Raw genomic sequence first — 13776 nt, 5'->3', positions numbered from 1 at the left:
TAAATCTTGGAAGACAAGATAAAGAACATGCTGATTTCCATGTTCTTGTACAGCCTGCCCAGGGAAATTTTCCCAAATTAATGAGTACGTGCATGGGCAATAAATTAGATAAGACCACTTTGCTGGATTCTTAAAAATGAACCTATAAATCACAAGGATGTGAATTTCACACACGCACAATTCACAGTGTGAAATGAGAGGACGGGTCTTGTTTGCCTACCTGGGCTCTCCGGAGTCATTCTCCTCTTCTTCTTCCTCACTCCCGCTGTACTCATACTCTGTCTCATCTAAAGAGAGACCCACGGAAAGTGAGTGCACAAAAGGTGCTGCAGCTCTGTAAAGCCCACCCTTCATTTTCTGTACCAGTAAACCAAGACCCAAAGGGCTGTCCTAACCGTTGACCTGGGGCGGGTGCCGGGGCTCCTGACTTGTGGTCCAACAGTACCCACCAGCTGGATTCAAGCACGTGGAATTCACATCTGAGAGTGCCCCAGCTGACTCTGGGCTCTCTCCTTAGTGCCCGGCATTCACGTGCAAGTGAAGACAAGGAGCTGAAACAGAGCTTCTCAGTTCCTGTCAGCTTCCATTATAGAAGCACCTAACCCAATCCGGGCCACTGTTAACTTACTGACAGTAGTAATCTTTTTTTTTAAAGTAGGAATTTTAGTATAACTTACCTGGACTCACAAATTGCCTTTCGATATCTCAAGAACAGAAAGAAACTTTTGACAGCATGTGTGACTAAAAATATAGGGTTAAATGTGTTTTTATTGACCCACTTGGGACATTCATTTAATTCACAAACATGTTAAGCGAGTTAACATGCAATAATGAATAAGATTGAGTCTCTGCTTTGGAGGAGATTAGAATCTGATGGTCTAGATGGGCAAATATATAATCAGAGTCACCATGATTATGAAGAAAAATAACTAATTTTTATTGGGTATCACTCATGCTGTTCACAATGCGAGATTACTTATGTTCTCTCATTTACTTCTCATAACAATCCTTTAACATGATACCCACTTTGCCAGCAAAGGTACTGAGATTCTAAGCGGCTAAGTAGTATGACTAATAAATCTGAGATTTGGATTTAGAATTCAACCCAGAATTTTCCCAACTTTATAATTAGCATTCTTTTCACCACATTATATACTAAATAGAAATACATAAAAAGAGCAATGAGGTATCAGAGGAAAAAGCAGCTAAGTCCATGGGTCAAAATGGGGAAGGAACAGTGAGGTCTTTGGGGAGGAAATAAGCTGGACCTTGGGAGGTCAGTAGCTCCTTTACAGGCAGATGGAAGCTGAAAGTGGCTGAAAAAGGAGTATTCTAAGCAACATAACTACCTGAGTTAGGCTGACAGTACTATAGTGCATGAATGCTCAGAAAACTTTGGTTTCTGAGTGTTTGGTGTGAGAAAGCAGATGGAGTGAGAAAGGCCAGCAGGTCTAATGTGACTTGCTGATCTTGAGGCTTTTCTGTGGGTAACGGGGAGCCTTTTGGAGGAGCTTTTCATTTTAAGCAAGGGAGGTGGTCACGGCTAACATCCGTTGATAGCTGTGGGTTAGTAATTACAACTTTGAAGATATTTGTGTCCCTGAAAAGCAACTGAAACTGCAATTTGCTTAGGTTACCACCAGGAGGCAGCAGTCACATGATAAGAACTATGGAATTTGATCATAAACACACTTTGCTTTCCATGCTACTCCATAAGGGATGATGAAAGGAAGTCATAGCATGATGACTTCAAGTGTATTTTTAAAAATCATATAAAAATTAGCTTTACATGTTTAGATATGTATGACGCTTTCAGGCCACTTTAAAAAAAATATTATTCTACCAAAATGTAAAGACCCTTCATAAAGTGTTTCGAAGTTCCACATTGAAAGTTTAACATTCCAAACTTTCCTGAAACAAAGCAACAGAGAATTCAAAGTAAACTGCAGAAATTTTATCTATTAAAGTAAATTAAAGCAAGAAACAGAAGCACACAATTAATCTAATTATTTCTCAATAGGGTAAAACTTCTGTTTGTCATATTCCTCATCTGTAATACTTCATCAGAGTCCAGCATGATTGTTTTTGCACTGCTGTCCTGAATTAGCATGCCTCAACATATCTTAAAGAAAAAAACAGTATTAGGTTGTGCATGCATGCTAAGTCACTTCAGTCACGTCCCACTCTGCAACCCTATAAACTATATAGCCTGCCAGGCTCCTCTGTCCATGGGATTCTCCAGGCAAGAATACTGAAGTGTGTTGCTACACCCTCCTCCAGGGATCTTCCCAACCCAGGGATAGAACCTGCATCTCTTGCAGCTCCTGAACTGCAGGCGGATTCTTTACTCCTGAGCCAAAAAGGGAAGCCCCAGTATCAGGTTAAGAACTCATAAACAATGCACGTTAAAATTTTTGATTCTCCCCAAAACTGGTATTAGAGTTACTAAGAGAATGAAAAAGTACTAGAAGGAGCAAATTAAGTCACTTATCAAACAAAGCAACTGGAAGGAAGTCTCATTTGGGCAAAACTCTTTCTTGGGGAGCAGACAGAAAAAGGCTGTTGATATCTCTTAAGCCTAAATAGAATTAAGTTCCTTAACCCACCATGCAATTCTTGAATATACCTACTACCTAGACTCTTACTCTTCTACTCTTCAGAGAAGGAACACATTAAAAATAGTCTGCTTTCACAGGATGGTGCATTCTGTGTCCCAGTCCAGAGTTTGTGTTCCCAGAATGTGCAAACAACCCAAGGAACATGCTTTATCCATTCTTAGAGTTCAGAGGCAAAGAGGTCACAAAATCTCAGAAAGTAACCCTAAATACTACTGTAAAGTTATGTCAATAAAGAATTTTCTAAATAAGTGTTTGCTGTTCAGTCGCTCAATTGTGTCCAACTCTGCAATCCCGTGGACTGCAGCATGCCAGGCTTCCCTGTCCTTTACTATCTCCCTGAGTTTGCTCAAACTCATGTCCATTGAGTTAATGATGCTGTCCGACCATCTCATTCTCTGCCACCCTCTTCTCCTCCTGCCCTCAATCTTTCCCAGCATTATGGTCTTTCCCAATGAATCAGCTCTTCGCATAGCTTATATTTATTGAGTACATCTATGTGCCAGAAGTTGTAGTAAGCATTTTACACGCATTATCTCATTTAATCTTTGCAAAAATGCCAGACAATAGTAATTATTGTTATACCCCCATTCCTATTTTAAAGATGAGAAAACAGGGGTGGAGTTCACATAACTAAGGAATGGAAGTAGAATTTGAACTCAGAATTTGAGTGTGAAAACAAGAGTCTAAGTACTTAACCTAATCTACATATGTACAGGAGAATAAATTTTCTTTTTAGAAAAGCTGGCCTTTAATGGGCTGCATGTCTGACACACTGCTCTAAACTATTCCCTTTAAAATTCTGACTTCATGGAGTGGCCCAAGACCAGCTGAAAAATCAGTCCTGGCACTTTGTAACCTCATCTATTTCTCTCTATGCGTAGTTTGTGCATCTTGCACTGCCCTCCCAGCTCCTTGGGTTCTCACTGACATGTCATCCCTCTCCACCCACTAAGGGCTGGAAATAGGTCTCCTTTTTGGCCTAGCCTCAAAACCTCCTGCTCCTGAGTCTAACCTTATTCCACGTTCTCCTGAGTCCCGGAGGCTGGCTGCAAAGAAGGAACTCTTTCCTTGAAATGTTAACTGAGGATTTCTCCTCCTCCCTAAGGCTTTGCTGATCTTACCTCTGCCCAGTCCTGACTCTTACACTGCTCACTGCCCATCCCTAGGACCCTGCTCATACTTTGACATGTGACAGATATTAGCTGCAGAGACAAAGAAGAGAAATTAAAATACAGTTGTGAACTTTCGAAGATGCGAACGTGCATGCCAGCTCCAGTATGCCAGCTGTTGTACTGTACTACAGTACTTTTCAAGGTACTGTACTGTCAGATTAAAAATGTTTTCTTTCTTTTTTGTGTTTGCTCTTTTAATGTACATATTATTTGTGTAAAAACTTATTATGAACCTATTACAGTACAGTACTACATAGCAGATTGTGGTAGTTGGGTACCCAGGCTAACTCTGTTGGACTTATGAACAAATCAGACTTAGGAAGAGGCACTCAGAACAGAACTCATTTGTAAGTAGGGGACTTACTACAAAAGGAGGGCACCCTCTGTTCTTTGCTGCCCACCACCCTCCTCTGCTCCCTCTGGATCACGAAGAGCAGAGGAGAAAGGTGCAGAGGACAGAAGTGGAGACAAGCACATCACCATGGACCTCCCACCCTTGGTCTCTTGCCTTCCCCTAGACTCCACCCACCCATGCTCAGCGCTCACTCCATCAGACCGGAACTTCCACCTCACTGTCAGCCCCACCAGCTGCCCCTTCCTGCTACCACCAGGGAGCTCTCACCCCATCTGTTCTCTGCATTCTCCCCCTTTCCTTCCTATCCTCAACCTTCCCTACTGCCCTACCCAACTAAGTCATAAAACCTGCCCCAGACCAGGTGAGTTCACCTTGGTCAGGATGCTAGTTAAGGAATTCTGAGTCTTTATTCAAACCACTTGCAGGCAGTCCCAGGACCCCAAGTTGGACTCATGCCTTTTCCGGTGATGCAGTGAAAAGAAAGGGTGGGACAACAGATCGAGCCATAAGAAAAAAGAGTTTTTGAATCTATAAAATAAAGGGGAAAATGCAATGTTCTGTATAGTAGCCTGGCAACCTCTTTAAAATTCCTGTGACTATAATAAAAGTCCTTCTGACTTCCAAATACCTAAATTAAAAATGAGCCTGAGAGCACAAAAACTTAAATGGTGAAGAGTGCCAATACTGAAAAAATGTGAATTTGATGTTTTCTGTTTTGTTTTTTTTTTTAAGGTTGCCTGTCTTCTGTAGATTTTGCCTTTGAAACATGAATATTCATTTGAATTAAGAAAATCACTTGTCATATTAAACCACTTCATAGTATCACTCAGCATGACTTGCTGTTCACTGCCTGGAGAAGGTAATATTTCTTGCAGTTCTATTCTTTCATGAAAGATTCCATTTCAGCAGCCTCCCCTAGTGATGCCCGCAGGCTGTGATATCTGAGGCAGTCCTCACACTAAAGAAGAGGCAGGCTATCTGAAATCCCCATGGTCCCTCCAAACACATCAAGAGCCCATGACACTTGGTCTTTTGTTTCCCTTGCTGAAATAAAAGTGTGCATTTCACCTTTCTCTCCTCGCTTCTTCTTTGTTCTATCGATATGGTCCTTGAGCTGAATGCGGACCTGTCGTTCATTAGGTTGGTCTCGTATAAATGGATGCTTCATCAGCTGTTCCGTTGCTGGTCGCTGGCTGTGGTTCTTTACCAAGCAGCTCTCAATAAATGACTGGAACTTTTTTGACCTGACAAACAGAAGAGATGAACCCATGGATAAAAGGACAATCCAAAGAAAAGGAAACTTACATTTTCTGAAATACTAGAACAACAGCGACAACAAAATAAGGTCCAATCAGCTCCACAGGGGTCAACCAGTCACAGAGTCCATCTCGCTCTTTATAAAGCACCATGGGGTTCAAAAGAATCCTTGCCACCAACACATAACTCAGGCAGTGTACGGAAGTTACATCACGAAGGCATTTTTGCACAGTTTATATGTCAAATCACACTGAAGACCAACAGGTACCAGTGAAGAGAAAGACCCCAATAAAAATCATTCCTGGAAGGTCTGTTGGAATGAGCGAACCAGGAGCTGGGCCTTAAAGAATTAGGAAAAAAAATCATTCTTGGGAAAGGACAGTTCAAAGAGGTAGGAATCAGTGGAAAACTAAAGCTGAGATTGAGCATACTATATGTCAGCGGACACTGAGGTGAGCTGTGTAAGTAAGGCAGGAAATGCAAGCTGGAAAAAGTAACACTAGGGTTGGATAGGTAAAGGGAACAATTTGTAGAAATGAACAAGATTCTTACACAGTAAAATGAAATTTAGGCAAAATTTTTTTAACTGGCAATTTCAGGATCACTTTGGACTTTGCTTTTCAGTGAGCAAGAATAGGATGTATGTGAATGTCTGCCATCGATCCATGGACTTGGAAACTTAACTTCAAGGGACCAAGTTCACACCCAGAAGCAAATTTATCTCCTTCTAGAGAGGCACCATCTCCTCAGAGGTAAACCCTGTGCCAGGGACGCACAGGGGCAGAGGAGAGCCGGTGAGAGATACCAGCGATTAGGGCACAAGTCCACAGCGTGGTGGAAATTAATGATGACTTGAGCTATGATTCATGAGTTGGGCATGCCTGTTCCGGCTGAAAGTTCCAAGAAACTGTCCAGCATCATAAATAATTAAGCTCATGATTCTACAGCATGCCTTTCCGAGGTGCTCCACTGTCAGCAAGGCACATCACTCTCGGAGACCTTGGGGGAGCCCTGCACACCGTCCTCACTGTTCTGCCCTTGATCAGGAATGGATCCATTCTATGCTCTCTGTCGCCCTCCTGTGGATCACTGAAGAGTTAGAGAAGCAAATCTCCGAAGTAAAGTTTTCCCAAGCTTCCCAGCAGGTCCTTTGTATAACCTTCTAGCCTGAAAGGTGTCCTCACCAATACAGAACATAATGGTGAGCGTGTTCTTCAAAGTTCAGGTGTCAGCGGGCACTGTGCCATTCTCCACTTCTGCCCAAGTCACAGCAGTTTTTCACCTTACTCCATGTTTAAAATACTGAATTACTGGTATTTTTCCCCTCCTTAACATTCTAGGCAATGTTTAAGCTTTTAAATTATTTAACATAAAAGTAAAAGTCACCTGAGGATCAGCTCAGGATGAATCAGGATTGGCAAAACTAAGGACTAGACGTAGTAACCACAGGATGGACATTCTAAGTATCTCTCTCTGAGTCCTTCAGCCCGTACCCCTGCCTCCTGGACCCTGGAAATTCTCCCCAGAGCTGGGATGTGCCTGAGCCATTTTTGTATTACACTATATATCGGACAAACAAGTGGATGCATAAATGGTTATCAGGTGAGAATTCCACCCAAGAGCTGTAATGTGGCTGCCTTCAAATCTGTGCTTGTGAGAGACAGACAGGAAGGCTTAGAGAGAGGGTATGATTTCACACACTTTCTTTCTATCCATGAGATTAATTTGTGGAGGCACTAATGTGATAGCACCTAAGGAGGGACTTTGCAAAAAACAACAACAAACAACCCATAATGAAGTAATGGACTGTGTTAAGCAATAAACTGAAGAGAATAAGGTTAACTTTCATAAAGAAATGGACAAACTCCAGGCTGTACACTTCTAGGTAAGAAAATCAGTATTAGAAAGATGAAAACAAAATCAAATGAAGACAGAAAGCTATTAAATATTCACGAGAATGCAAATGGCAATTCTATTTTTTCTGTTAGAAAACGTGGAAGAAAGAGTTTGTTCTTTATAAAGTGCTCGTCTGTTCATTAGGGGATGATAAATAAGAGAAATCACACCCAATTTAAAAAGAAAGCCAGACTTAATAGACTGTACATTCCCTTCCCTGATCTTGACGCATCACAAAAGCCAGAGACATCTCCAGGATGAGAGTGTGTTCAGGGAGTTTAGCTATAGCCGTCTTTTTTCCAGTACATGGGAAGGAATCTCATGATATACTCAAGAGAATATCTTTGGGCCCAGAGGATAAGCCAAGATGTGCGAAATTACAAAGCCGGCAGTTTACCCCACACCCTCTGCAAATGATTCTGCTTGAAGAGAAAATAATGCTTACTTACAACAAATCTTCCAAGATGCACTGTCTCCATGTAAGTTAGTGTGACCGAAGAATCAATATGCTTAATCACACATTTAATTAAAAGTAAAAAACCTTCACCCACATTGAGTATCACCTGACTCTTTGCTGAGAGGCCTAGTGGGTTTAAAGTACATTTCTATACCTTCATTGTTTTAGTCTTAGTTGCCTATAATTCAGTTCTGTCACTTTTAACAAAGCCCGAGATTAGCAATACTAATTTCCCAAGGCTTGGCACGGAGAGATAAACGACAGTGATTGGTACTTTTAGTCTGAGACACTAGTTCTCTAATACCGGTGTCACTGAGCACTTTATCATCTCAGATTTTCCTGTTTATATGTTAAATTGTGTTGTTGTTGTTTAGTTGCTAAGTCGTGTCAAACTCGGTGAACCCAGGGACTGTAGCTCGCCAGGCTTCTGTGTCCTTGGAGGTGTTAAAAATGCCTGAACGATCAATCATTACATTAATCACTATAACTGCTTGGGTTAAAAGTTTCTGGTAATCTTCAGACTCCCTAAAGGCAATTTGATCTTTAAAATTTGTACTTGCCTAGAACTATCCTTTTTCTCTACTTCAGGTTCTATCATTTACTAACTGTGTGATTTGGGGCATATTACTTAACTTTTCTGTATCTCAGTTTCCCTGGCTGCAAATGGGGATATACTCTCAGCACTTATTTCAAAAGACTGCTGTGATAAATAAATGAGCTACTTCATGTAAAATACTAAGAACTGTGCCTGTGACATCACAAATGCTATTATTATTTTTGTTAATACTTTGACTATTGATGACAATGTCCCACCATCTCTGACCATCACCAGGCTTATGGAACAGTAAGATCTGCCTTGAGGGCTAGAGTAGAATTGTGATGGTGTTTTTCCCAACTTGTGTTGAACTGAATATTATAGAATTCTTTAACAGAATTACTTTACGTATATTAGTATTGGATGCATTAGCAGTTAAGAGTGAGCAGGACTCACTCATCTCCAAGGAGACTGCAAAAAATGCTGATTTTAAAAGACTCTAGTAATTTTTATTTTGATTTTAATAAAGTCCAAAGTCACACTACTAATAATAAATTTAGTCTATCTGAAGTATTTTCTGATATTTTCTATTATCATTATTTCACTTAGAGCTCCCTGCTAGGCTGCAGTTCGTGGGGTCGCTAAGGGTCGGACACGACTGAGCGACTTCACTTTCACTGCACTTTCACACATTGGAGAAGGAAATGGCAACCCACTCCAGTGTTCTTGCTTGGAGAGTCCCAGGGACGGGGGAGCCTGGTGGGCTTCTGTCTATGGGGTCACACAGAGTCGGACACGACTGAAGTGACTTAGCAGCAGCAGCCCCCTAAAAAAGCACTGTTATTTCTAAAACAAAAGTGCCAGAAAACTCAGCAGGAATCGGAACTGTAGTTTCATAAAATAAGAGAAATGGTTGGATGCTCTGGAGTAAAAGCAGCAGGCTGAGGTTCCAGGCTGCTGTGAGCCTGGGACTCAGGATAAGATACAACCTCACCAGGCCTTCAGTCTCCATCTGGAGCATGAGTGATTTAAACCATGAATCTTATCCCTCTTCCCAGAGATAAGCAGTTACAACTTCTCCAGCGAGCTCAGTCGAACACTGCTTTGCCTGTGTGGAATCTTCACATTTAAAGGGCATGTGAAAAGGACAAGACTGACCACCTTTTACAGGAACAGAGTCAGAGGCCCCTGCAAGGAAGCTACGGCATGGAGTACAAGCATGAGGGATGAGGAGCCAGGGTGAGCTCAGTGGGAAGAGAAGAGAGAGGAAATCCTTTACAGGAGATGGTTATCCATGCAGGTTGAATCTCACTACACATGAGCAAGAGGAGAGAAAGGAGGGAAACATGGGAGTCCCATTGCCCTGGTCACTTAGTGACATGGAGACGGATGGTGACAGCGTCCTTCTTCTCCTCTGACTCAGTCCAGGTTATAACCCTCCTGGAGGTCTAATCAAATGTCTGAGCCACATGAACACTGAATGGAGCCCGGACCACCTGACTTCCTTAGCGCCAGGCCTCTCCTCACTGCACTGATGGGGTAGGAAGGCCAGGTTCCTGCTCCCAGGGAAGCTCTCCTTTCCTCCTACAATGAAAGGGGCAAAGAGCAATGCTACTGCCTTTCTACCCTGATATTAAGGCTCAAGGGAAAAATGCTCACTCTGAGGGCCTAGTACAGCTCCTTCTCTACCACTTTCACCTTGAACTCTGAGAAGTCAATTGGCACAGTAGAAAAAACACAGGTCACAAACTTGGGAAACGAAGACTGTGAAGCCTAGGGCAAGGACCATAACCCACCTAAGCCTCAGACTCTCACCCATAATATGAGGACTCAGAGGATCTGTCCAGCAGGGTTGTAGCTAAGAAAATAAAGGTTATTACAGGATTATATGAAATCACGTGTGTGAAACTTTTGAAAACCGTAAAGCACTATAGAATTTAAAAACTCCTGAACTCAGTAAAAACACATTTCTATGCATATCTTAAATATATATATATTTTAAACACAGACACACATAAATATGTTGCTGAGACTACAACATACATGTGCCCTGTGTGCCTTGTAGATTCAGTGAATTCCTTGGAAATGATCCTCAGCTGAATGCTTATAATGAAGAGCTCCTGGCTGTCTCTGCCACAATAGTGCCCCCTTTGGTCATATGTTGGAATATACACCGGGAATAGTGCACTTCACCTGGTAACTCATTAAAGTAGAGAATCAGTTCAGTTCAGTTCAGTTCAGCCGCTCAGTCATGTCCGACTCTCCGTGACCCCATGAATCACAGCACGCCAGGCCTCCCTGTCCATCACCAACTCCCGAAGTTCACTCAAACTCATGTCCATAGAGTCGGTGATGCCTTCCAGCCATCTCATTCTCTGTCGTCCCCTTCTCCTCCCGCCCCCAACCGTTCCCAACATCAGAGTCTTTTCCAGTGAGTCAACTCGTCGCATGAGGTGGCCAAAGTATTGCAGTTTCAGCTTTAGCATCAGTCCTTCCAATGAACACACAGGATTGATCTCCTTTAGAATGGACTGGTTGGATCTCCTTGCAGTACAAGGGACTCTCAAGAGTCTTCTCCAACACCACAGTTCAAAAGCATCAATTCTTCGGCGATCAGCTTTCTTCACAGTCCAACTCTCACATCCATACATGACCACTGGAAAAACCATAGCCTTGACTAGATGAACCTTTGTTGGCAAAGTAATGTCTCTGCTTTTTAATATACTATCAAGGTTGGTCATAACTTTCCTTCCAAGGAGTAAGCGAATAGGTAGATATAAAAGAACATTTTGGAGTTTTGTTTCTTTGGGTGGGGGATAAGGGAGAAAAGGAAAATAGAAATATTTTATTTCCTTTCAAACCCTAACGTATTTTAAATCACTCTGAACCTGGTTGTTCAATACAAGTACTCTGAAGTGCCTAAATATTTTCATTTAAAAACTGGAATTCTAGTGTAGAGAAATTCGAGCCCCACCAAGTGTCCTGTGGTTGGGGGCTGCACGGCCATCTTTATAACGGCTGGGTTCTGACTGATCAGGTGTATTTTACCAGGGCTTTTGTTTCCTCCACTGGCTCTCAAACAGCCACGTCATTTTCCCATCCCCCACCTGGCATGTGGCACTCCTTCTCCTAGCCGGCTCTCATTCTGAGCTACGCAAGGCCATGCAAGGAGGCTGGTAAGACGAAGGCAGCCTGGACTGATCCAGTTCCCTGCAGCATTATAAAATTAGCTCTCATTGCCAAGGCTTTGAAGCAGAGAAATCAGCCTATATTTCCCCTCAAGTCTGTACTTCTCAGGCAAGGTCAGTGCAGGGTGGCTCCTGTTGGAACAAGGTCAATGAACTCGGAAACTGTAGTGCGGGGACTGGTCAGTCACTTTTCTGGGGGCCAGATGGGTCACACAGAAGGGCACTGCAGACCAGGGGCAAGAAGAAGACAGGACCAGCGTGGTGACCAAGGGATTCCAGCTTCTGGGCTGGAAGAGTCAGTCACGGGGCCAGAAGCATAAGGGCTCACCCTAAAAGGGAGCAGGAATGCTTGGGCAGGGCAATGTGGCTGCATCTCTGTGGGGAAAAAAAAGGCCAGAAATCTTCAAGGACTGCTCAATTGCCAGTCTTTTTTTTAAAGCTGGCAATGAACACAAATATTTCTGAACTGCAATGTGTGGCCACACCATGCTAGGCAAACAGCACAGGAAGGGATGGTCAGTTTGTCCTCTGTGGTGGAGCTAGAAGCACCTGTCCAGTATCAGTGGAGGCAGGGAGGGGGCAGGGTGGGTGAAGCCCACCGGACACAGCAGCCCCTCCCAACCTTCCAGGGAGGCGTGGCATGAAGGACAAACAGAAAGCTCGTGGAGAGTTTCACAGTGTCCCTGATGTTTCCAAGGATCTTCCAGAACTGAGCCAGCCCCTTTCTAGGAGCTGTTCTGGGGAGAAGGGAGGAAGCAGAGCCTCTGGGCACCTGTGGATCATGTGCTGTGTGGTGCCCAATGGAAAGCTGTTGCTGGGGAGAGAGTGATGTCTCATACCACGGCGACCCTCTGGAGAGAGGAGGAGGGATGCTCTGCCTCCTTGTTACCAATAGCAACTCTCACTCTCTCCCCATGCAGCCCCTGGCAACTAACTCTGAGGCTGTCATCTACTCCGGCTGTTTCTTTTCCCTCTCTCTGTGCAGAATGCCTTTCTCTTGTTCTGCCAGGGTCACTATGTCATTCCTGGATAAGGGTATTAATTAAGATTGCTCTTGTATAGTGGTGGGGGGGAAAATGTGGGTGGGTGTGTGAGCAACATGAGGATCTGATCATGAAGTGATATGAGAAAAGGCAGAAAGGTCTTGTCCCTTCATGCTCAAAACTGCCTAGAAGGTATCTAGAAAAGGATAGGAGGTCTTACGTGGTCCAGGAATTGGCCCCATGGCAAAGGGAATCAGAATTGAGAACGTAACAAGGAAGATACACCACATCCACAGGGGGAAGGGAAGAAGCAATGAATTTTTGCTCCAGAATAAGATACAAAGACTCTGGTGTAAGTGCACAAAAAAGCCAAAAGTTCAAATCCTGGTCTAATCTGTAGAACTCTGTTTACAAACTCCAGTCAATCAGACACTACCAATATAATTTTTACCATACCCTTCATCATCCACGCAGGTATTCACTTAGTATTTTTCTTTAAGTCACTTTTTATGTGAATCAGTTTATTAAATGGAAAGGTTAGATCACTGCCACAAAGAAGAAGCCAGTATTACCTGTCATAAAGAGCAAGCAACAGCAAAAACAAAAATTATAAATGTTCATGCACAGAGCATGAAATCACCTCACACAGTACCAAGTGTGTATATACATTTAGGGAATTAATGTCTTAAGGAACAGAAGAAAAGTCAGCCAATCTAATGGGCTGACTGTAAACTATCACCCGTTCTGATGAGATGTTCTGCACTGCTGGGAAAGATAGTACTCTGAGTGATAAATCAAAGTGTTTCCATGTTACTTCTTGGGTTCCGCTACCCACTTTAGCTAATATCTCCTCATAATGAATAAGGACTTACTGTGCAAATAGTAGGTCCTTAATATGTACTTTAAGATGAATAATAGCACACAGAAAAATCATTCAACAAGTCTTAGTACATGTTCATCTAATCCTGTTAGCAGGACCTAAAGATCTAAGCTCATTCCAAACAGAAATGCAGAAACTCTTGACATTAGATCTGCAAAACACTGAAGACCAAACTCACCACTTCTTAGACTTCAGCCGAGGTGCTGGGTTCCGGGGGATGAGGAAGAGAGCTCTCATGGGGTGCATGTCACACAGAGCTGCAAGAGACCAAAACAAGGGCCAGCTCAGGTTAGGGGGCCAAATCCGGGCCAAGTCCATCCTTTCTGTGCCGATAATGCTGCCAAATGGCTTCCTGAGTCCAGGTATGACCAGTGAGCAGAGTTAGGAGATCGTAAAGCTTCCCTTTGGTGAGCGTTAAATGAGACTGATTACAGG

General features: G+C 43.0%; 1 protein-coding gene across 9 annotated transcripts in view; it reads right to left on the bottom strand.

Moving 5' to 3' along the window:
* The window catches only part of TNIK (TRAF2 and NCK interacting kinase), a 410743-nt gene that overhangs the window by 98299 nt on the left and 298668 nt on the right, over window positions 1-13776 (bottom strand). For all 9 annotated transcript variants that reach the window (XM_088839141.1, XM_055409944.2, XM_088839149.1 and 6 more), the window contains exons 9-11: window positions 13520-13598; window positions 5214-5389; window positions 221-287 (exon numbers count right to left, since the gene is read on the bottom strand). In XM_088839141.1, coding sequence (XP_088695267.1) covers window positions 221-287; window positions 5214-5389; window positions 13520-13598 — 322 coding nt within the window. The remainder of the gene's footprint in view (window positions 1-220; window positions 288-5213; window positions 5390-13519; window positions 13599-13776) is intronic.

Source organism: Moschus berezovskii, chromosome 1 (assembly GCF_049115385.1).
Source record: "Moschus berezovskii isolate FMDL1 chromosome 1, NW_MosBer_1.0, whole genome shotgun sequence".
Taxonomy (NCBI): Eukaryota; Metazoa; Chordata; class Mammalia; order Artiodactyla; family Moschidae; genus Moschus; species Moschus berezovskii.
This window is presented reverse-complemented; position numbering and strand designations above follow the sequence as displayed.